The sequence below is a fragment of the Gavia stellata genome, chromosome 6 (genome assembly GCF_030936135.1).
Source record: "Gavia stellata isolate bGavSte3 chromosome 6, bGavSte3.hap2, whole genome shotgun sequence".
Taxonomy (NCBI): Eukaryota; Metazoa; Chordata; class Aves; order Gaviiformes; family Gaviidae; genus Gavia; species Gavia stellata.
Window position 1 is genome coordinate 36637869 of NC_082599.1, and position 27385 is coordinate 36665253.

At 42.4% G+C, this 27385-nt stretch overlaps 1 protein-coding gene across 1 annotated transcript; it reads right to left on the bottom strand.

The window, feature by feature from the left end:
* Positions 1-77: 77 nt before the first annotated feature.
* SPMIP4 (sperm microtubule inner protein 4) lies at positions 78-26902 on the bottom strand. Its single transcript, XM_059819121.1, is given in 15 exon segments — positions 78-277; positions 310-399; positions 402-439; positions 1044-1281; positions 1429-1540; positions 3598-3689; positions 3904-4002; positions 5176-5268; positions 7976-8160; positions 9266-9295; positions 17707-17781; positions 21580-21703; positions 21706-21732; positions 24846-24854; positions 26761-26902. Coding segments are annotated over 15 exon segments (1545 nt in total). The 5' UTR covers positions 26894-26902.
* Positions 26903-27385: the final 483 nt, after the last annotated feature.

A 27385-nucleotide genomic window follows, 5' to 3' on the forward strand; every position in this document is an offset into this window, starting at 1 on the left:
TCTGTAGGAAAGGACAGACAGTTTGTATTGAGATACTTTTTATTCGTTACTCTATTTTTAAAGGACCAAGGAATGTGTCAGTCAAAGAAACAGAAAGCATTGAAACCATAGAATTTGTGTCTCTTTCCCTCAGTAATGTTATCTCTGAGGTCTTTTGTTTCTCCTCTTATGGAATCATGAAAACATTTTTGTGCTGCTGTCTTAGAGAAGGAATGCTGCAGCTCCAGCAGTGCTGTCTGGTGCCGAGGAACCTCACAGCTAGGGATCAAGCAGTGCTGTCTGGTGCCAAGGAACCTCACAGCTAGGGATCAGGCAGTGCTGTCTCTCTTGGCCTGTCCTCTGGTCTCCATGCAGGCTGACATGCTTCTTAATGCCAAAGCTCGTGCAACAAAATTCTGCTTCCCTGTTTACATCCAGTGGTAAGCTTCGCTTACTTAGACTAACTGGGGTTTTCCCGTATCACGGAATCAAAGAATTATAGGGGTTGGAAGGGACCTCTGGAGATCATCTAGTCCAACCCCCCGCCACAGCAGGTTCACCTAGAGCAGATTGCACAGGAATGTGTCCAGACGAGTTTTGAATCTCTCCAGAGAAGGAGACTCCACAACCTCTCTGGGCAGCTTGTTCCAGTGCTCTACCACCCTCAAAGTAAAGAAGTTCCTCCTCATGTTTAGATGGAACTTCCTATGACCACGTTTGTGCCCATTACCTCTTGTCCTGTCACTGGCCCCATCCTCCTGACACCCACCCCGTAAGTATTTATAAGCATTCATAAGATCCCCCCTCAGCCTTCTCTTCTCCAGACTAAACAGACCCCAGTCCCTCAGCCTTTCCTCATAAGAAAGATGTTCCAGTCCCCTAATCGTCTTTGTAGCCCTTTGCTGTACCCTCTCCAGCAGTTCCCTGTCCTTCTTGAACAGGGGAGCCCAGAACTGGACACAGTACTCCAGATGCGGCCCCACCAGGGCAGAGTAGAGGGGGAGGATAACCTCCCTCGACCTGCTTGCCACACTCTTCTTGATGCACTCCAGCATGCCATTGGCCTTCTTGGCCACAAGGGCACATATTGATCCAAATGTCTGGGCTTGAATTCTTCGTAGGAAAGGGAACATGCAGATTTTGGAAGGGATTCAAGTTCAGGCCTTCCTGAAAATTGCCCCATGTACAATGCTTCTGTTTGCAATCTGTCAGTGATTTTCTGAAGTTTGTTTATTGGCGGCCTTGTATCCAGATAATGAACTTTCTGGTAGCATGTCTGAGACAGAATGGCCTGCTCTTGGCTCACATCCCATTTCTGGTCTGTGCTTTCTGTCACTTTATGCTGCTGACCCCGACTGGCCACTGTTTTTGTTATACTCAGCGTTGTGCCTGAGTAGCTGGCTCCAACAGTAGCAACCCTGCATACAGGCGGGGGCATCTGAGGCCTGGAGGAGTACTGTTCTTGCAGAATTGATTCATGGGGATGTTGACCTTGAAATAAAAATGCAGTGCACTCTTCAAGAGGTCTCCCTTGTGAGAGACTAGCCAGAAATGTTTCCTTCTATATGGAGGAAGTAACAGGATTTACACTGTCATCTAAGTCTCTTATTTTAGCAGGGACTGCTTATTTTAGCAGACCATTCCCTGAGACTAGTGAAGTGGCTCAGTTAGGGGTCTCCCAGGCAAAGGGAAGCATCCCAGACATTCGTTAATGCCCTGCCACATAGGGAGCTTCGAGTCAGTCTTTATGCTTTGGAAAAGAAAATATTCTGTTCCACCCCAATGCATAAGATATAAATGGGTATAGATGTCTTGTGCTCTCCTTTCTTCTGTAAGCATCTGTCTTTCCATTTGTGGTCTTGTAAGCAATATGATAGTATAAACTGTGACTTGCATTAGTGTGTTTTTAACTTCTTTTAGGTACTGTTGCAAGTGGGACTGAGGATGCTCACTGGCATGTGGCTTTTTAGCTTTCTCAACCACAGTTTGACCTACTGCTTGAATACTGTTACCCTGTATTAATCATTTGTACTGTTCAGGCTTCAGAGACTGGTGCAGAGTCAAAGCTGCATTGTATAGGAAATGTTCAAACATAAAGTACATTTGAGTCTTATAGCCAAAGAATGGACAGTTACTGTGCTGAACAGTCTGAGTGTTTGATATTTAACATATGTATGCTTTAAGTGAAATAATGTTGTTCAGATAAATCAGCATGGCCCCGGGTAGGCCTCTGCCGATCACACGTTGGAAGCCAGAGGGCAATAAAACTGCTCAGTTTTGAATTAATGTAAGCTGCTAGTTTGGATTTTCATTTCCAGAGACAAGCTGTTGAAAGTGCTCTTTAAAGTGTTCATCATCAGAAAGTGAAACATTTGTTTCTTCATCACACTGGAGAAAAAGCTAGATAACTTTTCCATTTCAGATACAAGGATTCAATTATCAGAAACTTGTAAGTGCCGTTTCGAAAGGGATTTCCTTACTTGGTTTTTTTTTTTAATCCAATAGAAAAAAAGCAGGACAATTTTGGGACTTCTTATCCAGGAACATTTTTGGACTATAAGAAAATGACAGCATCTTACTTAGTTGCCCTGCTTCTTGTATGTCTGTGCAGTTTGAACCTGGAAGTGCTGTAAAGCCAGCAGTGCTGTAGAAGGGTGAGCAGGAATCCATTCCTTCTGTTTTACCTGCAGAATTGCTTAGTCAGTTAGAATGAATTAGACCTGTGTATGTACTCTGCATGACAATGTGCAGGTTTCGCTGAATGGTTTAAGCCATTAAAGGTAATGATGCATTAGCAAAAAGCAGCCGAACTTGATTTGCTATGCTTGTATACCACGTTATGCTTCGTTTGCATGAGTAGCATTTAATACAAATAGTATCTTTTTGCTTTTATACAGGCCAAACAGAATATAAAAATTATTGAAGACAGTAAACATGGAGTTTTACAATACAGTTTTATACATTCTTTAGAGTAAATCTTTGCATTAAAATAGAACTTGATAATGTTACTGATGCACACTGAAGGAAGAAACACAAATCACTCATGTAAGTGGAGGAGGACAAATCATAGAAACTCTGCCAAACTTAAACTGGTATAGTTAGTAAGGAGGCAATAGTCTGCAGTGGTAATAGGTTACTTATCAAATACACAATGTGCAATAAAGACAGTAAGTTGATGAGTTCAGTGGGGTTGTCCTGATTAACACCAGCTGAACATCTAGCCACTATGTTTCAATCTCTGCAGCGCTGCACCATTTACATGAGAGCTGCCAACTCGTTTTATGGAGACTGTTACTCATACTTCTCAAGGCAAAAGGTTGCTTGAATTGCTGTCATGTGTTGGTGGCAACTTTAAGATAAAAAATAAGCAGATAATCACAATAACTTTCCCCCTGCAAACCCTTAACAAGTCTTTAATCCATTACAGAAATTCTGTCGACCAGCTGTGTCAGGACTGAGTTAGTACACTGAACTTTTGCCTCTATTTTAGAGCGAGCCTTGCCCTGTGCTTAAGTATTATCAAAGGGAAGGCTTAATTCTGCCAGCTGAATCTGGTAATACTCTTGCCAGTATTACTCGTGGTGGAAGCATAAGATTCTTAGTAAATGCAGTACTTACTAGTTCCATGTCTTCACCTAGTTCTCCAGTTCACCTGCCAACTGCTTTCATGTGATAGTTATCCAGGGTAAGGGGATTCATAGGACCTCTTCCTTAATGGAGACATATTTTATTATCACACATTTTTATTGGTTAGGAAAATCAGAATTAATGCACAGTCCCCCTGAAAAATCTCAGATAATTTACAGGTTTTTTGGCCTTTGTTACTAAATGACAAAAAATGAATTTCTTAGAGAAATTTAGGGGCTAACAATTTTGGTGTTTCATTGCTATCCCAAGTAAATTAACTTAACAAAAAATGCTTACCTGTGAAGTCCCAACTGTACGTTGTGATCACCAGAGCCCTTTCAGTGTTTCGTACCATATTGGTTGTTCTTGGAGAGAGGTTATGTTTTAGGTCTTTAGAAGTGGAGGTTGGGGCCACTATCTTTGGTGGATTTGGATAGTATATTTGGTCCTTTCTTCAGCGAACTTAGGAAGCTGAAGGATAAGAAGAAATAGGTAAGGTATAAACCAAATATGTGTGCTGGATGGAAAAGACTATTTTAAAGGTTTGAAATAACACATGTCGCATTGCCCTCCCCTCCCCCAATTATCTGTTTAGTAAATGCTAATAAAGTAAAAATGTGGTGGAAAAATGTCTTCAGTACAGTGTTAGTATTCAAGTGGAGGATTCAGCAGGTACATAATTCAGCTGAACTCAATTCGAGTAACTTGGAATCAAGTTCTCCATGGTAGCCATACCTAGGCAGAATATTATGTGCTATATGAGCTTTCTTTTGTGATCACAGTTATAGACTGCCTTAAAATGGACTGTCACTTATTGTTTCCCTTGCCACACCCATAAGACTGTGTGTCTACAAAGGCTGTATCTTTCTTTGTTCACTACTTTTTTTTTTTTTCCTACACTATTCATGACTTTTATCTGTCATCAAACTTCAGGCTACATCCCTTTGGGAAGAGAACTAGTGTTTAGCCAAGCTGAAGAATAGTAGAAACTTGATCATTCATGAACAAATTCACTCTTCTGTTTTATGGACCAGGCCAGTCTCCATCATTACACTGAGGAAGGCAAGGTTGGAGTCAAAGACCATCCACAAAGAGGATGTCTGTTTTCTTGAAGACATGGAAATAGAGATACCAGCCTGTCAGTATGTTGGCAGGACTTGTGGAGAGGTAAGGACGAGCAAAGTTCTACTGCTGCCCAAACCCGTTTCTTTGAAGGGCTGCAGAGCGTAATCTGGGCATCTGAATGAAGCTCCCTCTGCCCCAAATGTATGGTCAGCAGCTATTATTGCTTCTTCTTGTTCTTCTTTTATCTCCAGAGCTATTTGGCTAGGTCCTATGAGAGCTAGTTAGTACTTGAAGGACTTCAATCACAGGGCAGCCTGCTAGTTTATATATTTATATATTTATATATTGCTTTTTGCTCTTGTATGTGTGATGCCTAATTCATGGTCTGCAAGTGTTTGGAACAGTACAGGAGCTCTCTGTAAAAATGTCTCCCATGGAAGAGATGCAGAGAAGTTTAATTAAAAAAAAAAAAGGTGGCACTTTGCTCTTTTCTGTATGAACTATGTACTTGGAAGTATGTGTGCTGTCCCGGACAGTGCACAGCCTTTTTCTGGGAGTCAGAGGGAGTACTGACAACTTCATGACTACATGGGTTACCTATAGGGGAAATATTTAATATGTTCTAATGGAACACCATTGATCAGAATGACAGATGGATCTGCATTTTAAGCTGTAGACATACGTTCACTATAAAGGCAGGTATGCTGGTGGAAGAGGTTCTTTCTGTGAGCTGCTGCTAATGTCTCTTCTACCTTGGTAGACTGACCTCATGGATCTGCAGACAAAACTCATCTTCACTCTTTTGGTATGAAATCAGCAGGGTTAGATCGGGTCACCCATTTAATCAGCATAAGTTAACCCAGCTGTCTTTTTGGAAGCACTCAGTGTGATTATCTACACCACCAGATCTGTCTCAGGCAGAGAGGTGGTGACAAGAAGCTGAGGGCTGGATCTTATACCAGATAAAGCTGACTCTGCAGAGAGCCGTCTATCTATGGCCAATTGCAGGAGCTCTGGATTGATTCACACACCAGCAGGGAGGATTCTTACTGCATTTTCTGTGCATGATTTTTAAGAACAGCAACAACAAACAATAAAGCTTGATGAATTGTGAAGCTGGCTTTGTACTCCTAATGTCACCATCAGAGGAATAACTGAGTGCTACTAGATGTCTCATAAAAATGCATGCTTGGAAGAGCTTAATTTCCAACCTTGGTTCTATCACTGCTTTTTCTCTCCAGTCTTTCTGCCTCAGTTTCCCTATTTACCTCACAATGATGTTGTCAGCATTAACGACATAATAGCTACTCTGAGTTTTGTAAAGGTGAGATGTAGAAAAGGCACAAAGCTTTTAAATACAACCTTCCAGTGGTAAAAGTCACCTGAGTGTGGTCTGGGTTATCTGTACTTAACCAGAGATTTCTCCTTCAGTCGCTGAGAACTGGAGTGTCCTGATCTCAGAGGAAGTCAAACCATATGGAGGGAACAGCAAATGAAGTTAAGGTATTTTCTAAGTGGCAGTGGTAGCTGCCCCCTTAGCTAGTAATTCTGAACCTGCTAAGCTTTGCTGGAAATAGGTCTTGGCCTCCGATGATCCTCCTATTGTGCAAAAATAGGCTCTGTAAGCCCACCTCCACACATGATTAATGTTTCTTAAATTGACCAATGATCAATGAAAACTGACTAAAAATGACTACTTCTAGCATTACATATTCTGTTGAAAGATTTTGGGTTTGGATGGATGAATATGCCACTAAAAATGGCTCATGTACCCAGTTATATATGTAACTGTAAACACTGTGCCGATGACTGCGAATGGCAGCTAATTAGTACTAATTGACCTCCTACTTAACATTATCAGCTTTTACTCTGCTGAAAAGCTTCTTCTCCATGCCAGTGCATGCTTTTTCTGCTTCACACAGTTATTGCCAAACCCTTCCTGGCAAGCACTGCCATGGCACACAGAGGTGCTGGCTTTCTCCTATCCCAAATTCCCCATAACCCTGTGTGGTCAGCAGCTGCCAAGGACTCCTCATTAGTTCATGCAGGTCATCTTTAAAGTCTTCGAAAATGAAGTACCTGTCAAAATCCCAATGTAGTAGAATGCCTCCAGGGAAAAGCAGAGTAAGAACATAGATTTCATGCCCTTTTCCTCCAATATATTATGTAAAACACTCCCAGGGTAAAATGGTGCCGGCGTTAAAAACAAACACATCAGGATGGCTTACATGGTGTTCTGTAAATAATGAATGTGTAGGGCTTCATCTCAGTCTTTGTAAGGGATAAGAAGAGTTAAGTTCTACCATCTGTGTAGTGATAAAATACTTTAAATCATTCAGCTCTCATTTCTGGAGTACCTCTGTTGTCCTCAGCAAGGTATGGCAGTGTCGTGGTTTAAGCCCAGCCGGACTAATCACCACACAGCTGCTCACTCACTCCCCTTCCTCAGCTGGACAGGAGAGAGAAAGTATGAGGAAAAGGCTCGTAGGTCGAGATAAGGACATAGGGAGATCACTCACCAGTTACCTTCATGGGCAAAACAGACTTGAGTTGGGGAAATTAATTTAATTTATTACCAATCAAAATCAGAGTAGGGTAATGAGAAGTAAAACCAAGTCTTAAAAAAACCAACACCTTCCCCCCACCCCTCCCTTCTTCCCGGGCTCAACTTCACTCCCGATTTTTTCGACCTCTTCCTCCCGAGCGGCGCAGGGGGACGGGGAATGGGAGTTGCGGTCAGTTCATCACATGTTGTTTCTGCTGCTTCTTCCTCCTCACACTCTTCCCCGGCTCCAGCGTGGGGTCCCTCCCATGGGAGACAGTTCTCCACAAACTTCTCCAATGTGCGTCCTTCCCACAGGCTGCAGTTCTTCACGAACTGCTCCAGCATGGGTCCTTTCCACGGGGTGCAGTCCTTCAGGAACAGACTGCTCCAGCGTGGGTCCCCCGCGGGGTCGCAAGTCCTGCCAGCAAACCTGCTTCAGCGTGGGCTCCTCTCTCCACGGGTATACAGGTCCTGCCAGGAGCCTGCTCCAGCATGGGCTTCCCACAGGATCACAGCCTCCTTCAGGCATCCACCTGCTCCAGCGTGGGGTCCTCCACGGGCTGCAGGTGGATATCTGCTCCACTGTGGACCTCCATGGGCTGCAGGGGAACAACCTGCTTCACCATGGTCTTCACCACGGGCTGCAGGGGAATCTCTGCTCCGGCGCCTGGTAGCTTCAGTAGAGAAGAGTCATGACTTCAGTAGTGTTTCTAAGTAAGTTTCAAGAATAAATGGTAAACCAACACAGTGCGGTCTTACGTCTGGTCTTCCTCAGCACAACCACATCAAAAGCCTTTGTGGGGATATTGGGATGGAAAGGCTGATGACTGCTTGCCTCAATCTCTGTGACTCTATCCTCAGGTGAACTGAAGTTTGGGAACACGGCGTACCTAGAGATGTGTGTTTGATAGGGATGAGAGATGGGAAATGGCAGGCAAAGTGGTCTTGGATTGTTTTGAGTTGACAGGAAGAAGGACGGAAAGAAAGAAAATTTCCTTATTTTGCATTTCACAGAGTTCTAGCATTAAATATAACACTTTGCAAGAAATGGGAGAGATGTGAGAATCAGAAAGGCAATATCTTAGTTCTTTAATCCCCTCTTGCTTCCACCCTGCAAAGAATTCGCAATGATGATTCCCTTGCAGCTTTTGTACATAATCAGACATAGCAATTCGCATTCACTTTTATGTGACTTAAGGGAAGGAAAATGTGGACTTCTGATCCTTGCATAGCTCCAATTAATAGTAACTGAGTTTGTTCTTGTGAAATCAAAATTTGCCTCTAAGAAGACATTTATTTCTGTGAGGAAGGAGGATAAAGCTAAACTGGAGAGTTTTATGGGATACTGAGAAGCAGGATTTCATGGAGTACCCACATTACTGTGGCTGTTCTTTTCAGTTTTCAGTTTTTCATGATAGAATAATTAAAAAACTTACTAAAATCAGGTGAATCCTGAAATCTTCTGAGGAAAATTAAAAGCAGTGGTTTATTCCAGTGAGAGAGACTAGCTAGTCTTCTAAACTTTACCACAACTGCATACAGCAGCTTACTGAGAGCACATGCCTTTCCCCAAATGCTGTATAAAGCAAAGTCACAACCTTATACAGGAGCCAGATTAATTTCATTCCTGAGGCTGTGCATCATGACATAACAAGATGTCTTACCAAGAAGGGCTTTTCTGAGGCTTCTCTCTCATAAATCTACTTTATACATACTTTAGCTCCCTTAGCTGTGCTTGGTAGATGCTCCCAAACACTTTAATTCACATTAGGTAAAGAGGCCATGAACAACACAGCCGAGAAAACCCAATTAGTCCATAGGCAAGTCAGCAAGACCAGAATTTGTTAGGAGAGTGGGTGTGCTAGGCAAACACTGCTAACTTGCTAAACCTATCATTACGTGCTTCATTCGACAGAGTTTTTTTGCCTAGTAGCGCTGCTGCTTATCGCAGAGGAACCTGCACTGTGCAATTATGGCTGTAAGAGGAACAACTTGCCTTTTTATTTCACTAAGGAAAGATAAGATACAATATAGGTGAAATGTACTTACATAGCCAAACTGTCTGGTGGTTTACAAAGCCTATATCATGGAAGAAAAATAAGTTACCTGAAGTGACCCATGTTCATTTGCACCTCCCACATTTTATCTGAATCAGTGCAATCAATGTACATTAGGGACAAATCAATGTGTAAGCAGTGCAGACAATATTCTTACTGATACCACTCATTCCATGAGGAATGTTTCGTGTTGCCAGGTGCCAAAGACTGAAAAAGCACCAGGAACAAGTGATGTGCAGAATGTCCCTTTAAAAGAAGCGAGGGAAAAATCTGTCCGCTTACACTTTTGTGTAATAAGCTCTATATTAATTAACAATGGTATGTGCTATTAGTAAAAATAAATGCTTTTATCAGTAATGCAAAACAGAAAACATGTCCTGTTTCTACTTCCACTTATTCATTCCATGCTGATAAATTATTTATATTTTACCATGGAGACTTTTTTAATGCTTCTGTGGTAGGTTGGCCTTGGCTGGATGCCAGGTGCCTCCAAGCTGCTCTGTCACTCCCCTCCTCAGCAGGACACGGGGGGAGAAAATAAGAAAAAAAACCTCGTGGGTCAAGATAAAGGCAGTTTAATACAGCAAAAGCAAAGGCCGTGCATGGAAGCAAGGGAAAACAAAAGAACAGGGAGCTTCTGCTGGGACTCAGGGAAAAAAGGAGAGTTTATCACCTTTGGAAGAAGGGACAGGCAACTAAAGAAGAGTAGAAGGATCTTGTTAGGTCATGCAGAGAGGGAATTAGAAAGGCAAAAGCCCAGCTAGAGCTCAATCTGGCCACGGTCGTAAGAGATAACAAAAAATGTTTTTACAAATACATTAACCACAAAAAGAGAGCCAAGGAGAATCTCCATCCTTTACTGGATGCAGGAGGGGGGGAATATTGTCACCAAGGATGGGGAAAAGGCTGAGGTACTTAATGCCTTCTTTGCCTCAGTCTTTAATAGCCAGACCAGGTATCCTCAGGGTATCCAGCTCCCTGAGCTGGGAGACAAGCATGGAGAACAAAATAAAACTCCCCAGGATCCAGGAGGAAGCAGTTAACGACCTGCTACACCACCTGGACACTCGCAAGTCTATGGGGCCTGATGGCATCCACCCAAAGATACTGAGGGAGCTGGCGGAGGAGCTTGCCAAGCCACTCTCCACCATTTATCAACAGTCCTGGTTAACAGGGGAGGTCCCAGATGACTGGAGGCTTGCCAATGTGACGCCCATCTACAAGAAAGACTGGAAGGAGGATCCGGGGAAGTACAGGCCTGTCAGCCTGACCTCGGTGCTGGGGAAGATTATGGAGAGGTTCGTCTTGAGGGCGTTCACAGGGCACGTGCAGGACAACCAAGGGATCAGGCCCAGCCACCACGGGTTCATGAAAGGCAGGTCCTGCTTGACCAACCTGATCTCCTTCTATGACCAGGTGACTCGCCTAGTGGATGAGGGAAAAGCTGTGGATGTTGTCTACCTGGACTTTAGTAAAGCCTTCAACACTGTCTCCCACAGTATTCTCCTGGAGAAGCTGGCGACTCGTGGCTTAGATAGGTGTACTCTTCGCTGGGTAAAAAACTGGATGGATGGCCGAGCCCAGAGAGTTGTGGTGAATGGAGCGAAATCCAGTTGGCAGCCGGTCACAAGCAGTGTCCCCCAAGACTCAGTTTTGGGGCAGGTCTGTTTAATATCTTTATTGATTTAGATGAGGGGATTGAGTGCTCCCACAGCATTCTCCTGCAGAAACTGCTTATGGCTTGGACGGGTACGCTGTTCGCTGGGTAAAAAACTGGCTGGAAGGCCAGGCCCAAAGGGTTGTGGTGAATGGAGTTAAATCCAGTTGGCAGCTGGTCACAAGTGGAGTCCCCCAGGGCTCAGTATTGGGGCTGGTCTTGTTTAGCATCTTTATCAATGATCTGGACGAGGGGATTGAGTGCACCCTCATTAAGTTTGCAGACGACGCCAAGTTGGGTGGGTATGTTGATCTGCTTGAGGATAGGAAGGCTCTGCAGAGGGATCTGGACAGGCTGGATCGATGGGCCCAGGCCAATTGTATGTGGTTCAACAAGGCCAAGTGCCGGGTCCTGCACTTGGGTCACACCAACCCCATGCAATGCTACAGGCTTGGGGACGAGTGGCTGGAAAGCTGCCTGGCAGAAAAGGGCCTGGGGGTGTTGATTGACAGCCGGCTGAATATGAGCCAGCAGTGTGCGCAGGTGGCCAAGAAGGCCAACGGCATCCTGGCCTGTATCAGAAACAGTGTGGCCAGCAGGAGCAGGGAGGTGATCGTGCCCCTGTGATGCCACACCTCGAATCCTGTGTTCAATTTTGGGCCCCTCACTGCAAGAAAAACATTGAGTTGCCGGAGCGTGTCCAGAGAAGGGCAACGAAGCTGGTGAGGGGTCTGGAGCCCAAGTCGTATGAGGAGCGGCTGAGGGAACTGGGGTTGTTCAAGTCTGGAGATGAGGAGGCTGAGGGGAGTCCTTATCACTCTCTACAATTACCTGACAGGGGGTTGCAGAGAGGTGGATGTTGGTCTCTTCTCCCAAGTGACTAGCGAGAGGACAAGAGGAAATGGCCTCAAGTTGCGCCAGGGGGGTTTAGGCTGGATATTAGGAAAAAGTTCTTTACTGAGAGAGTGGTGAAGCACTGGAACAGGCTGCCCAGGGAGGTGGTGGAGTCACCATCACTGGAGGTGTTCAAGGAACGTGTGGACGTGGCATTGTGGGACATGTTTTAGTGGGCATGGTGGTGTTGGGTTGGTGGTTGGAATTGCTGATCTTACAGGTCTTTTCCAACCTTAATGATTCTGTGATTTTGTGATTTATTCTCTACTTCCCATCAGCAGGCGATGTCCAGCTCCTTCCCGGGAAGCAGGGCTTCGGTACACGTAACGGTTGCTCCGGAAGAGAAATGTAATAATGAATGCCCACCCCCCCACACCCCCCTCTACCCCCCCCTTTTCTTCTTCTTCTCTTAGCTTTTATTGCTGAGCAGACATCATATGGTATGGAATATCCCTTTGGTCAGTTTGGGTCAGCTGTCCTGGCTATGTCCCCTTCCAAGATCTTGCCTAGCCCCAGTCTACTGGTAAGGGGGGAATGTTGGAGAGGCAGCCTTGATGCTGTGGAGCACTGCTCAGCAGTAGCCAAAACACTGGAGTCTTATCAACACCCTTCTAGCTACCAATACAAAGCACAGCACTATGAGGGCTGCTACAAGGAAAATAAGCTCCATCTCAGCCAGACCCAATACAGCTTCAAATCTATTTTAAAAAAGCAATCAAAAGAAAGCCCTAACTTCAAAGGACAAGAATTTCATCACTGAGGCTAGCTAAGAGTCTCTTGGCAGTTGTACCAAGTCAGAAAAATGTCTAAGATTAAAAAATTAATTTATTTGCTTAATGGTTCTCTGTGGTATAATGAAAAAAATAAAAATAAAAAAGCATGAAAGACAATATTACTGGACTAATCTAAGTGGTTCACCTGGAGCTCCAAAATCTCATGCATTTCATGAGGAAAGCTTAATTACCAGGTCTTACTTGAAAGCGTTTTAACCGGATATGGGTAGGAGAGATTGATTGCTGGTAGTCTTTTTTTAAGCTTTATTATTTGTACAGCGACCACACCAAGTTTCTTGATTCTACAAGCCATATACCAGAATTTCATATTGCCCCCTCGTTTTTCTCAGTGAGGAGAGGGATGTTGCAGATTAGCTTCCAAACAGGAAATGGTGTTAACTTCTCAGGGCTCCTCCTCTTGCTCAGTTTGAGGACAGGGCCACGTGGGATGTTAATGGGCCCCATGGGAACTCCATCATTTCAGCCTTAGCAGTTCCTGTGGGAACTCTCCTCCTCACATGGCTGGTGATTACTCAGTAGCCGGGTAAATGACATAGCTGTGGCATGGGAGCTGCACCCAAGCTTTGTTCAAGTCACCTGTGACTCAAGAACTGCAACTTGGCCACTCCAGCATTGAATTAGTCTCCGTAAAAATAGGTGTTGTACAGGTACAAAGAGGAAATATGCCCCCTTGCTCAAAGAATTTAAATAGTCCTGTGCTTATTTCTTTCCATACTGGCATGGGTGTTTTGAAGATAAACTTGAAGTGCCAGATCACTTTTGTTCACATGTTCTGATACAACATGCAGAAGTCATACATTTAATTGTGAAATCTGTGCTGTGATGCCATGGGACTCAGAGCAATCAACATGAGGTGCAATATCTCAGAAGTTACCGTGACAGCATAACTCATGCTTCAACTAAGCTGAACAAAAGATCTGCTTTTAATGTGTGATGCTACAAAGATAACAGGATTTAATCAACGTGTTGGGTTCTGACAACTATTTGTATATTGTTACATTTATAATGACCTGGGACTCTGATTCAAACTTTGTGTCTGTCTTGCAAAGGGAAAGCTTTTACAGAATATCCATACTTACAGAACAGCAGTCTTTGAAAGTGTATTCCACAGATACTTCTAATTGATTTTCCATTTCTACAGTTAGAATTGGTGCTGTATGTCTACTGGTGCTGTATATTGCAATTGTAACACAGTGTGAATTGAAAATAAACACTAAGAAGTATTTTCAATTTCCATTTCCATTCACATTGTGTTACAATGTGAATTGTTACATTCTTCATTGCATTCATTGGACATATTCCTGATACAAATATGCAAAAATAAAGACAGTCAGTCTGCTTTGTGTGCTGGCATGGCAGAACTGCTGAAGTACCTTTGTAGAACACTTTTCATTATAACATCTAAAGTTAAGGCAAAAATAAAATAAGGATGAACATGCATTTTCATGACTCTACCATGATATAGAGAAGCTTTGTGAGCTCAGGTTGTAACAGCCAGCAAAGCTTTGCATTTTCAGAGGTGGACAGTTGCTTAGAGTGTTCCTTGTATTTTTAAAACTTAAACTGGGTAGTCAAGCCTGAAGCCACCCAGAATGGCAGTATAGAAAGGCAGAGCTCTGGCTGGAAAGGAAGAAAGGAATAGCAGCTTTTCCAAATTTGGCACTGAGATGCTTTCACTGGAGTTCTAGTAGACTTTTGCTAGAGTCTGCCAGTATCATACAAGAAACAGTTGCTAAGTATTATGTTATCTGCCCCTTTATGTTCAGTCCCCAGAGTATATGGAGTCTATCAATCTCTTGAAAAGAAGTCAGACTCAAGCTGGAGGGATTTATGCTTCCAGTTTGGAAAGCCCCAGAACAAATTCGGGGAGTGGTCCACATGGACACCATCCCATTTCCTTAGCAATGAGTGCACTGTGGGCACTCATCAAACACTTTTTGGTAAAATAGGCATAAACCAAGTTTCACGTGAGAGAGACTATCCTTATGGAAACACTGGCTTTGCCTGCAGTTGTTCTGTGGCTCCTCTCCCAATGTAATGCCAAGCACCACACTACCACTATTTTTCTACTCTCCAACACATGGTAGGAGCCTCTGAAGAGCTGTTTCTTCTCTCAGGTGTGGTGTTGGCCTGAGAGTGATGCAGTGTGGGGAGCCTCATGACCTTCAGCTTCTTTTCTAGATCAGGCCAGAGAACTTTTTGCTGCTCTTTCTTGTGAATTTCCCACGTACTCAGTAAATTATTAAGAGAATGGGATGTATCACTCTTGCCAGTTTTAACCGGAAGGAAATTATGACTGGAGAATAAAACATTTCACATGTGTAAATTGGCTTTCTCTGCAGCCCTTTATTCTTTCAAAGGGAGGCAATCACTTACCTCGCCTAACCTTAAAACCTGCTTGGTCAGGGAGCTGCAGGTCAGGGAGCCACCTGAGGGACAGCCAGAGGAATGGAAGTGCTGTGAGGCATGATAAACAATGAAAGCAGATTAAAACCCACGTGGAAAAAAGCCTGTTTTCATTCATTCTGTGCTGTCACTGAACCCACCGGAAACCTCATTGGTGTGACTTGTCTTTGGAAGGACAACCGCAAACATTGCAAGCACTGCAGCCTGATGTAGAGAGTGTGTGTGTAGAACTAGGATCCTTGGCAATGGCTGAAGGGTGTTTTTCAAGGCCTTTCAGGATTTTACAGTCTTGTTTGGTGTGAACTTGAGGACTCATTACACCTTTAGATGGGAGGAGGCAACTACTTTCTCCAGTACATTTGACTGGGAGGGCATATGTGTGTGACCCACTGCTAAAGCACTTACAAAAGCACATCTGCACAAAAACAGTGATTCATTCTAGTGAAAAACTGCACAAGGATATGTAGTGGGCATACTTAAGGCAAAGGCATAGTTGTCCCTTGAAAGTGTAGGAGTTATTGCAAATACCTGGTAATTCATTTCCCACAAAAGACAGTAATGGCTCAAAGGAGCCCTCACAGGCTATAAGGTAAATAAACTGAGTGTTACTATCCCCCAAGTAGGCCTGCAGAGCACCACTTGGAGGGTATTTTTCAGGAAAGGTTCATGTGGCTGTCACCACTCAATAGTCCCTGACAGCAGGAAGAGTATTTGCTCTGAAAGACCTTGGACTATGAAAGTGGAAGATTTTTGGTTTTGTGTGTGTTTCACTTTTTGTTTTAAAGGATATATTCTTTCCTCCAATTTAAAAGTCTTTCAAAGACTGAGAAAATACAACCTTATAGGAAAAGAAAACACTCAAACTAGGACAAAGAATAGACCATAAAATATTTTCAGAGACCCAGCATGTTTCAGGTTAAGATGTGAGTGCAGAATAATGGAGAATGTGTATCAATGTGCTGTTGATCAAATATTCAGAGTCCAAAGTCTTGTACTTTTCAGTATGTATGGGGGCAGAGTTTGATCTGCTCCTGTGTAAAACCTCCTTCCTCCTTATACAGCTGGCACAAGGGCATAGAGTCACAGCAGTCCCTGGTTGCTTCCTCTTAAGGAAGCAAATGCCCAGAAGGGTGCCATGATCTCTACCTCAGCCTGTGTACACGAATGATCCATTCTGGTGAGCAACTGGCATGAGGAGCACTCTTGTTATGAAGTCAATGGGTCCCAGAGCATCCTTAACCAAGAAGCATTTGAGGTTGGCCAGCCTAGGAATTACTGAAAACACGGAAGGCCTTTTACCCCATGCGAAGCACAGTTTTTAATTTTACTCCACAATTTGCCTGTGTTTCTGCTGTTTCAGGGATACCAATATAAATGTCATGTAACAGGGCACTTATTTGACTAGCAAGTCACCGTGGACCAAATTGTTCCCCAGCATCATTCCACTACAGTCAATGGAGCTTTCTTGGGGATGGATTAGGTAATGAAGCAGAACCACCTAGCTTGACTATGCAAGATGAGAGTGCCCACTTTGCATGGATGTTGGTTTTAAAACAACTTTAAAAGTGCTCCATTATCTTACAAAAGTGCATGGGCCAGTTCTTGTCACTTAGTACTTAGGAAACTTATAGGAAGAAACTTGCAGGGAAACTTGCTATTTCCTTGTAGCTTGTAATCAAATCCTGCAGAAGCAGCACAGCCAATGCTTCTAACGTATGTTGCTGGTCAAAGGCCATAGGTTGTCCCAGTAAAAAGGAGTTTTGGCTTGTACACTCTCGTAGGCTTGTGCTGCATGCTGTAATGAGGTAATAAAGAGAGAACCCTGCAAAAAGCCGTGGATTACAAAGAGCAGGGTTGCAGGTTTCCTTGTGTAGCTCTCCTGCTTTTCTAGTGTCTGAGTTTACACAAAATGAGGAGCAGGAAACTCACATGCAGAAAGGCTAAAGGGAGAGTGATGGGGTCAAACAATGTGCCTCACGGCCCTATAAAGATAACTGAGAAATCATCGCAGAATTATTCTCAGGTTTCTAATATGCTGTAGTTATCAATGCTAATATGAGAGGTGTAACTTGTTCATTTTCTGCTTTTTGAATCTAAAATCTAGGTAGTTTGATCAAATTTAAGTGTTTTGCTGTTGCCATCAAGTGGCAAAATGTTGGATTGCAGAACTCCAGCAGCATCCAAATTCACTCAATCTGATATTGCTTGAACAGAAGCAGTGAGAAAAATAACCCTTGCCAAACATCCTCCAAAAATACTCCAAAAATACATCTATCTATCTATCTATATATATACATCAGAAAAATGGACTGAAATACACATAGTGTCATGGTCACTTCAGTTACTTCAGTTTAATCTGGATTCTAACTAGTAGAACGGCTATTATTTTTGAGTATTACAAGTTGATAAGTATGGACAACCCGTAAAGCAAACTCAGAGACTCTTGTTGAAGAGATACGAGACTGAAGAGAGACAACGCCATATTCTGAATTTCATTCCCAACTGTGTTTGCTCTCCTTTGTTACTAGCTAATCCTCTTTTACAGTACATGGCCCTTCAGATTTGATACCATATCTGCACTTCGTATCATATGTGTGTAATATCACCGGAGTGGAATGAGTATTTAGTTTGCTGTTATATTCACTAAATTCACAATCTGGTTAACACACAGTTTAATCTTACAGCTCATCATTCATATGTACATCACTTTTTTTCAGCTGGGTGACATCGTAGTACTGCTCAGTGGGAAGGCCTCTGTGCAAAGAGAAAGCATAATGTAGAAAGCTACTGCTCTATTTGCTTATAAAAATCCAAATCAATTGATATGTTTTTGTCTTGATTTCTCAGACAACCCTTAATATCAAAACTCATAGATGCTACCAGTGTGGAAATCTATCCTCAGTTTCAAGATCTAAGTCATGCAGGGCTGGATTTTGGAGGTTCTGAGCACCCATGCCTGAATCCAAAGTTCCTGAGAATGCTGAGTATTTCCCTCTGGGAAGGCTTGGCCCTTACAGCTCCTCACCACGCACTCCTAACACTCACTAGGAGCTGTTAGGAAAGCCTTGAATGGGCGTAGGCTCCAACTTTTGTTCCTATAAGGAGTTAAGTTATTCCTATGTTATAGGGATCACTTTCACCTCCTTCTGATGCCAAAGGGGTCCCAGAATCCAGCCAAACTGCATGGTCCTTTTCACTGAAAAGAGTCTGAACAGACGACAGCACCATACCTTTCTTTGAGTTTAGACAATGGAAAACAAAGCAGTTAGTGTGGGACATCAGGTAAAAAAACCAAACAAACCACAACAGAATAGAGAGCAAATGGTAGTGCCAAAATGAAGGAAATGTGGTTGGAAAAATCAGCCATAACCAGTAGGATTTTCCTGGTATTAGAAATAGCCTTATATTTCTGACCTGGCCTTGCTAAAGCCGAGCTTGACCCAAAGGGTCTAATCAAGTGTCTGTTGCTAAAAGGAATGGGTGGCCTTAATTTCATGGCTGAAAAAGAGATGTTGGCTGCAAGAAAGGGAGAGAAATTATGCTGAATCATAAGAGGTTTGTTTGACTTTTATGGCTGGCTCAGTGGGCTCCCAAGGCTTGGGGTTATAGCACAGTCCAACGGGAATATGCTCATAATACTCTGGGTCTAATCACGAGTTCAGAATGGTTATTGTCTTCTCTTTCCTCTTTAAGCACTTTCCCACATTAGCATTGTGCACTGGTAATTTTAGAACCACAGAGTCTGTGACTCTGGTGCTTGCCCTGTGTACTATACTTTCACAGCCCAAAATCCTGCACTTATATAGAAAATACCAATATCAACATAATCTAATAATGTCTTATTTACTAGAAGGTTATATTTAAATCAACCCTAACTGTGGGATTTTATTTAAGTATTTTTGTATGGTTTTTGTGAAAAAGCAGTATTTGCTCCATAAAAATCAAATTATGCTTACTGTGGATATTTCCTGAAGTTTTATTTACAAGCTGTATTATAAACATATTTAGGCTTCTCATACTTCCCCCGCTGAAATTTGTGCCAGTGCTATCAGAGGCACAGCCATGAAAATACTTCATTTGCATCTGCACACTTCAGCTTTCTCCTCTATAATTGTTTGCACTAGAGTAAGTTTCTAATTAATTTCTAGCCTGTATCTCTGGTAGGTTTCATTGAGATCAGTGAAGGTGGTGCCGTTGGAGGATACTGTAGCTCTGCTACCTAACTGGAAGCTAATCTGTGTAATACTGAAAGTTAGTGTGGAGGAAAGGCTACTTTATTTTGCACTATCAGGATTGTGAGCATCTGGCTATGCTTTGAACAACTCTTCTGCAGTATCAGTTTACTGTGAGAGTTGCCCAAGACAACAAATGGATGTCATGAACACAGGTTTATAAAGTAGCTCGCAAACCTCTTCTCCATTTCTGACTGCTAAGTTGGTTTTCTGAGATGTGGCATGTAGTCGCTGTGACTCATCTACCTTCTCATTAGGTACTATGCCTGAGTTGGTCAAAACATTTGCTTGCTTGCAGTGTGAAGGTAGGAATGTAAAGACAGCTACACAGACTATATGCCACCTAGGCATTTTCCACCTTGTGGAAAAGGGAAGGCTTCTTTCTGGACCTCTTTTTCTCTTCAGAGTGGGATTCACTTGGATGGATCAGGGGCTCTACACCAGTGTACCTGAACAACAAATAATCCAAGGGATTGCATATTGAGAAAAGAAAAACACAAGAGCAATGAAAATTCTTGTTTCAAGCTCATTATACATTCTTGCACCGATCCTAACACTGTGGGATCACAGCACCTTGTCGTGCTTCTGGGATGGAAGTCCCATCAGCATCATTTAACAAGAGCAAGTGCTGGATTCTCCACCTGCAACGGGGTAATCCTGGTTATACGTACAAATTGGGGGATGAGAGGCTGGAGAGCAGCCCCGTGGAAAGACATCTGGGGGTTTGGGTTGATGGCAAGTTGAATATGAGTCAACAGTGTGCCCTGGCAGCCAAAAGGGCCAACCATGTCCTGGGGTGCATCAAGCACAGCATAGCTAGACGGTCGAGGGAGGTGATTGCTCCACTCTACGCTGCACTGGTGTAGCCCCACCTCGAGTACTGTGTGCAGTTTTGGGCGCCTCAATGTAAGAAGGATATCAAACTATTAGAGTGTGTCCAGAGGAGGGCGGACGAGATGGTGAAAGGTCTCGAGGGCAAGACTTAAGAGGAAAGGCTGAGGTCACTTGGCTTGTTCAGCTTGGAGAAGAGAGGGCTGAGGGGTGACCTACAGTCTACAACTTCCTCAAGGGGGGCAGTGGAGGGGGAGGTGCGGATCTCCTCTCTCTGGTGACCAGCGATAGGACACATGGAAATGGAATGAAGCTGTGTCAGGGAAAGTTCAGACTGGGCATTAGGAAAGGTTCTTCACTGAGAGGGTGGTCAGTCACTGGAACAGGCTCCCCGGGGAAGTGGTCACGGCACCAAGCCTGTCAGAGTTCAAGGAGCATCTGGACAACGCTGTTAGTGATATAGTTTAGTTTTAGGTAGTCCTGTGAGGAGCAGGGAGTTGGACCTGATGATCCTTATGGGTCCCTTCCAACTCAAGATATTCTATGATTCTGTGATCATTTTACAGAGAGGCTAGTTCATGATAACGCAGGGGAGAGCAAGGGCAGGAATGCATGTTTCCAGTCTTTGAGTCCTGTTTTAACCTTTGGATAGCCGTGCAGATGCCTAGTCTGCATTCTCCATTCCAGTTCTCCAGGGAAGCCTGCAGGGCTGAGTGCTATCCTTGCACTTCTCCAAGTCAGCCCTAAGCAGCAGTATGTTCTGCCTTCAAATCTTTCCTGTAAGTCAGTAACAGTGATTTGAAACGTATTTGAGTGTCTCAATAACAGAGATTTGGCATCATCATTTGCCTATCTATCTATCAGCTAGTAAGTCTATTTTTTATTTTTTTTTTTTTAACTAATGCTATCATGATGGACAAGAAGTTTTGGAACTGGTTTTAGTGGAAGTGGCACCAACCCCAATATATTCTAAAGAAGAAATCGGTTGTGGTAAGAGTCTAGGAGGCCTGACTCAGAAAGCATATCTCAGAGTTCTTCCCCTCAGCTGTTGTCTAGACAGATCTCTTCTCTTACAATAGCTTTCCGGAAAAGCTGAGCACTGACTTTTCATGTTTATGCCTACGGGATTTGTGGATGCTGTAAATTAGGCCAGTAGTGACATTTTTAAGGTCAGGAAGGGTGTTTGGGACAACAGCCAACAGTGAATAATTATCAAATGATGGGCAAAAAATAAATATGGAAATTTGGAACTTTTAAGTGTTTCAGCAAAACACTGTGTGAAGATTTGTGGGTACCAGTATATTCCCACATGGATATTTAGGGCATCGTGAAAAGAGTAGAAGCTTAAATTTCCCATTTTTGGAATGCAGATATTTGCACATCTCAGTCTACATTGCTGTCTAACCTGTTAGATGTCTGTTGCTATTCCTGTTAAAAACGCTTCACTTACTTAAACATTTTGACTGTGAGAAGTATATGTCTATCCTATCTTGGCCAAGGGTCTACACCACTACCATAAGGTTGATGTCCTTTAACAAATGTACATGGAGACTTGTCCTTTGCCCTGTGGTCTTCTGGCAGTACAGGTAGTGCAATTCCTCCATGCTACGTTTCTGCTTGCAGCAGTGAAGGGATTCCCTGAACTCTTATATCTGAAAGAAAAAAAAAACCCACAAAATGTCCTTTAATGGCAGCAACAGTGATGGTTACTTGAAGTCTTTTGAACAATGACAACTTGGCTTTATTTTCTTGGCTCTGAGTTACTCAGCCTTATTCTGGGTAATGCTATTATGGTGAACTGGCACTAGGAGAAGTAAGCACAACGGTGATTGACAATTGTTTAATGAAGGTTGAATCAAGTCTATTATGTTTTGATCAGTGAGAGGAAGAAAGAAGGTGATAGATACATGCAGGATGTAAATCTTAGAGTGTAACTCTGTCTTAGCTGCCAGCACGTAGATCCCCACACTGTCCCTTCAGTACTACATAAGTGGCATATGGACAGCGAATACATGCAATGGCACAGATGGAAGCTTTAGCATCTAATTCCCACTGATTTCAGAATTTGTTATTTCTGCCTTTGAAAACCTCCCCTCTCCATCTCTAGACAGGGGTGAGAAATGTTACTGTTTAGTAGCTGTAATTCACATTGAATGCAAACTGCGTCAGGCACTTCACATGGACGTGCTCATTGCTGAGGATATTCAGTACATTTCCATACATCTGTGTCATTTGAAATCAAGCAGTTCGATGTGTTTAGATGCATGATCACCTTGCATAGTTCTGGTTTACAGTGTTGCAAAGATGGACACCAAACTCACAGATAATTTAAAGCTTCCTTTTCTTTTGGGTGACAGCAGTTTTCCAGTCAGGAGAACACATGCCAACCATCTTATTATTAAGGAGATAAGTCCTGCGAGGAGCAAGGAGTTGGACTTAATGATCCTTATGGGTCTCTTCTGACTTGAGATATTCTGTGTTTCTATGATTCTGTAAGAGCCGAAGTGAGTTATTTAAATTTGACTTGGTTGTCCAGGATTTTCTGAAAACCTTCTCAAGGAAGTAATGAACTGCTGTGGTATGTGATGGCCACGGTCACCCTCAGGATGTTTTACTGGTGTGCTGTCTTCATTCATACGAAACTAGAGAGGGTGATGTTTAGGTGAATGAGTTAGGAACCAGCAGCCGCGTCTGCATTTGTTGTCAGCCCTTCCATCAATGAGTGGCCCTGATGCTTGCTTTGGCTAGACCTCATCTGTACTACCATCTATTTCTGATATTGGGTGTTTCTTTACTGATGAGTGAAGCAGCTGGACATGGCTGCAGACCAGTAGGAGTGCCTTTGTTGACTGTGGTGTAGCCACTGCACTCCTATCACAGCACGGGCTGTGGTGAATCATGCAGATATTCCAACGTGCTCCCAATTACCTTGAGTTTCTCTGCCCTGTGCTCCAGAGCATGGTGTTGCTCTGGATTTCTGGATGTGTGATTCCCGATGGAGCGAGGTGTATCAGCTAAAGAAATCCTTGTTTAAACAGAGATGTTTGTTAGTGATCTTTCCTAGTGTTGATCATTGCTTCGGAGATGGAGGGAGAGGGTGTTTTTTATGAAACTATACTGGGAAAAAGTGCCACTCTGCAGGTACTAGCTAGATTCAGGCTTATGGTGTTTTTCAGGTGTAAGGTTCCCCTAATTCTGACTTCGTCTTACATTCATTCAAAGGTAGAATAACATCCCTGAGCCCACATCTCCTAAAATGTGAGGGGAAGTAGGCTCATTATTATGTGGCTATGAGCATTTCAATGAACATTACAATCCTGACCTTTGTTATGAGGATAGGCTTTTATGGAAGAAAAAAGAATGGCTACAAAAACTTCTTCTCAGAGAACATTTAGACTCAAACTGTGGCAGAGTCCTAGATATCTGAACAGATCTTAGGGAAATCTATGGAAGAGATCATGATCTACAAGACACAGACAGTGCCGCTGTGTTGTGTTTTTTCTCTCTGGTTTCTTGGTAACGCAGTGCCCTCCTATCATGTAGTTCCTTCCATGTGGTTCAGCACCACTCTGCTGCTGCCTGATGCTGTTCTCTCATCCATTTTGCCAGGGTGCAAAGGGCAATGTGTTTGTATTGTACGATGAACCAAAATAAAGATCTGATATGCCACAGATTATCAGAAAGCTTTTCTGTTTTTAAGTTTCTGAAGGAACTCAAGCATCCATTTCTTAAGTTCTGTCTAAAGCCCCGTTTGCGCTTTCTGAAAGTAGGCAGGCAGATGCCAAGTCACCTGCATGGCTGTGCTGTTTGTATTCATTAAGCTGACTCTCACTGGAAACATTAATAAATCATTCCTGTTAACTGCTATCTATAGGTTACTAAGTTGCAGAACAACCACTTTATCTTAGACAGAAAAGAGAAGCATTCCACACAAAGGTCTGATCATCCATTCAGCCCAAACAGGACTTTGTTAAGCTCAAAATGTTTCCAAGTCTCCTTCTCACAAAGAAACATTTATAGCTGATATTGATCCAGTGATACTGAAGATCTCAAGGACACACTAAAGAATGTCTCTGCCCAGAGAATATCAAATGAGAGCAAGGGTGAACAAAGTTTTGAAGAGTGTATCCTCAACATTCCTTAAGAGTCTCAGCAATATTCCTTAAGAGTCTCAGTGATTTGATAGAAACTATTACCATTTCTAACTTCCAGAATTGTAGATTTATTCTGAATTCTGACAGCCAACTTCCAGCTTTCTGGCTCTTCTGTTCTGACCAAAACAAAGAAAAAAGATAACATTCTGGGATCAGAACGTTAGTTTGCTAGTGCCTCCTTTATTTCAAAAAGTTACATTTTTCCCTTCAAATTTGTTTTGTTGTGGGGAGCTCAAACCAGAGTGTATGAATACAGTGTCTTAGATTCTGAGTTTGTGAAGGGCTCCAGTAACTGATCTGATCAGTGCATGAAGCCAACACATCTGAGGGGGTGTGTTGCCAACAGCTTCCAGAAAGTCTGTGGAAAGAGAGTTCTTTTAGAGGTATAGGATTAGGACCTGCCTCTGTATGAGTTCACATAGGGTGCATTCACACTGGCATTTTAATTTGGATCAGGAATGCACTTTTGACATGAATCTCCCAATGGTCTCTATTTTGCAGTGCCTTGGTCTTGGAGTACATGAACTGGGTTCCTTCTGGATGAAATTAACTGGAAGATGTGCTCCAGGAACACACCAGGAGGGCACCACAGCCGCAAATGGACCCTCAGGCCCTGGAATCACACTAGAGGTAATACAAAGTAAAGAGCACCTGAATTGCATTTTTCTGGACCTCAGATCCTCAGCAGCAACTGTTTCACTCTACACATCTTCTCCTGTAGTCCACAATACTTGCTAACGTAGACATAGTCACTGAGCAACATACTGTTTTGGAATTCAGTGAATTTTTTGGGGGGTGGGAATTGCTGAACTTTTTGTTAATCAACTCTTGCCCAGCAAACATATAAATAACTATATGCATCATCTTAGTATATCAATGCTGAATCTGACTATCTGATCATAGGGTAAAATCCTTAGGGTACCTTCTTTGTATATATATAACCTAGCATTATATAAATACACATATGTGCCTCTGGTTATTCACAGGCACTGTTTATCAATGCAAATATTGGTAACAAATATTCTAGTCCAAGATGATAACATAATAAAATTCATGGATGAAGAATTTTTAAAAGCTGAGAACAACTGTGTTCTATTTATTTATTTTCTTGTAATTATGCAACTAGAAAAAAATGCACCATTTAAAAAACATGTATGATATTGTAAAACATGCAGCCACCTTCTTTTCAGGTATAAATTGGTAAGTTCATGTGAGTGTGTGTTTACATTAGCAGTGTGTGAGTATGTCTTTACGTTTACGTAGCTTACTGCCTGTATTATAATACAGATTTTCCTGTTCACAGAGAAGAGAAATGCTACGACCTGGACATGCTTATTTCTTGTTTGTGTTTCAGAGTTGGGTCTAACATAGATGTCATCTGAAAGATGCTTTGCTAGTGTGTTCAGATCCTGACATCGCAGCCTGTTCTGAGCTTAGTTTTTCCTTTTGCTGGGTATCCTGTGTAGCCAACATGAATCTTTCCTGTACATTCACTAAAATTGAGATCAGGCCTATAATTCAGTAAACTTTCAAGTCTGTCAATAGTTAAAACAGTTCAGATGGAAATTCACCCAAATTCCTTGCTTCAGGGAAGATACATAAGTGGGAGGCATCAAGACGCAGTTTGACAAGTGTGATAATCCAATAATATCAACACACTCTGACTGGAATTCAGATGTTGGATATGAGACATTACAAATAATGTAAGAAGTTAGCAGTAGTAGTAAACCAGAAGGCTGTCAGTAGGATGGAAACTAAGAATTGATTTTGCTAACAAAAGAGATAAAATCTCACATGAAAGAACACCAGAGGACTTGAGACTAACTCTGGAATCTATTACGTATGTAAAAAATAGAAATTTAGATTAAAAAAAATTATCGTAAGTGCTGAGCAGCATGGAGATTCAGCTTTCCAGAACTTTAAAAACTGCAGGGATTCTGCCATATCCTGCCTCCCCAGCTGGCAGTATAATTGGGCCTGTAAAATACAGTAAAAATGCATTGATTCCTGAAACTTCCTGATTACACATTGATGACTACAAAAGCAAAATGCAGACTTCCTGTAATTTTAAATTTTAATTTTAAAGTTTATCTCAGTAATTCTAGGTCAACCTGTAATCTAGGGGGGAAAAAAAAAAAAGATTCAAACCAGGAGTAAATCAAAGAATAACATGATAAATGTTGGTGATCGTTTTGTGAAATATGCTCATTTTTTCCAAATTAGAAATACAATATACATGTTGTTTTTATTCTTTATGATAGTTATTTCAGGAGATTTTGAGCCCTAAAGCCACACTATAACGTATTTTAGCAGTCCTTCTTTCAGGTGTAATCAACATATTTCCCAGGGAACTGGCAGACTATTGCACAAAGTAGAAAACATTTTGTTTCATTAAAACAAAAAGAAAAAATTGTGTCTTGCCAGAAAAACATAACCATTAGAAAATACTTTTGGTAATAGCAGATGGATATCGAATACTCTTAATGGAATTATTTACCTTTACGAGTTCTGTTCTTAACTGTCATGTGAGACAGTTGGACAAGAAGGAATTTGAAGTGGAGTTAGTACCTCATTGGACTCAGAGGTTCTTGATAGGATTTCAGTTCCCTCAATTTCTCTATGGTAGTGGGGCAGGTCATGCAGCAGCATCATGTTTTGTATTTGAGCTTCTAGGGGAAGATACAGGGATAAAATACCAAATATCAAAAGGTTTTGTTAGCGCATCTGGATGCTAAGGAGGAAACATAGGTGAGTTCTGCCTAATTCTGGCAAGCGTCAACAGGAAACAATGGTTGCTTTTACTACTGCTACTGGTTATTTGTACCAGGTTACAAAATAAAACAAAAAAAAGAGGCTGATTAAAGAGGTGTGATACTGTTGCTTTGTATTACTGATGAACAGGAGCTAGAAATAAACTTTCAAGTAATGGGAGGAGAAAGTTTGGACTTGCACTCAGGAAGTCTCACTTGTGAAAGTCTCACTTGGTGAATTTGGATACACTGTAAAGTTCCAGTCCCACTCTGAAAAGGATGATATTAAACCTATGATACTTTTCATAGAAGATTATTTTTTCCTTAATTGCCATGATTTTTGTCTTTCTACCTCTGTGCTGAGGGGAAATGCTTTAGTCCTCCTTTCGCTTCA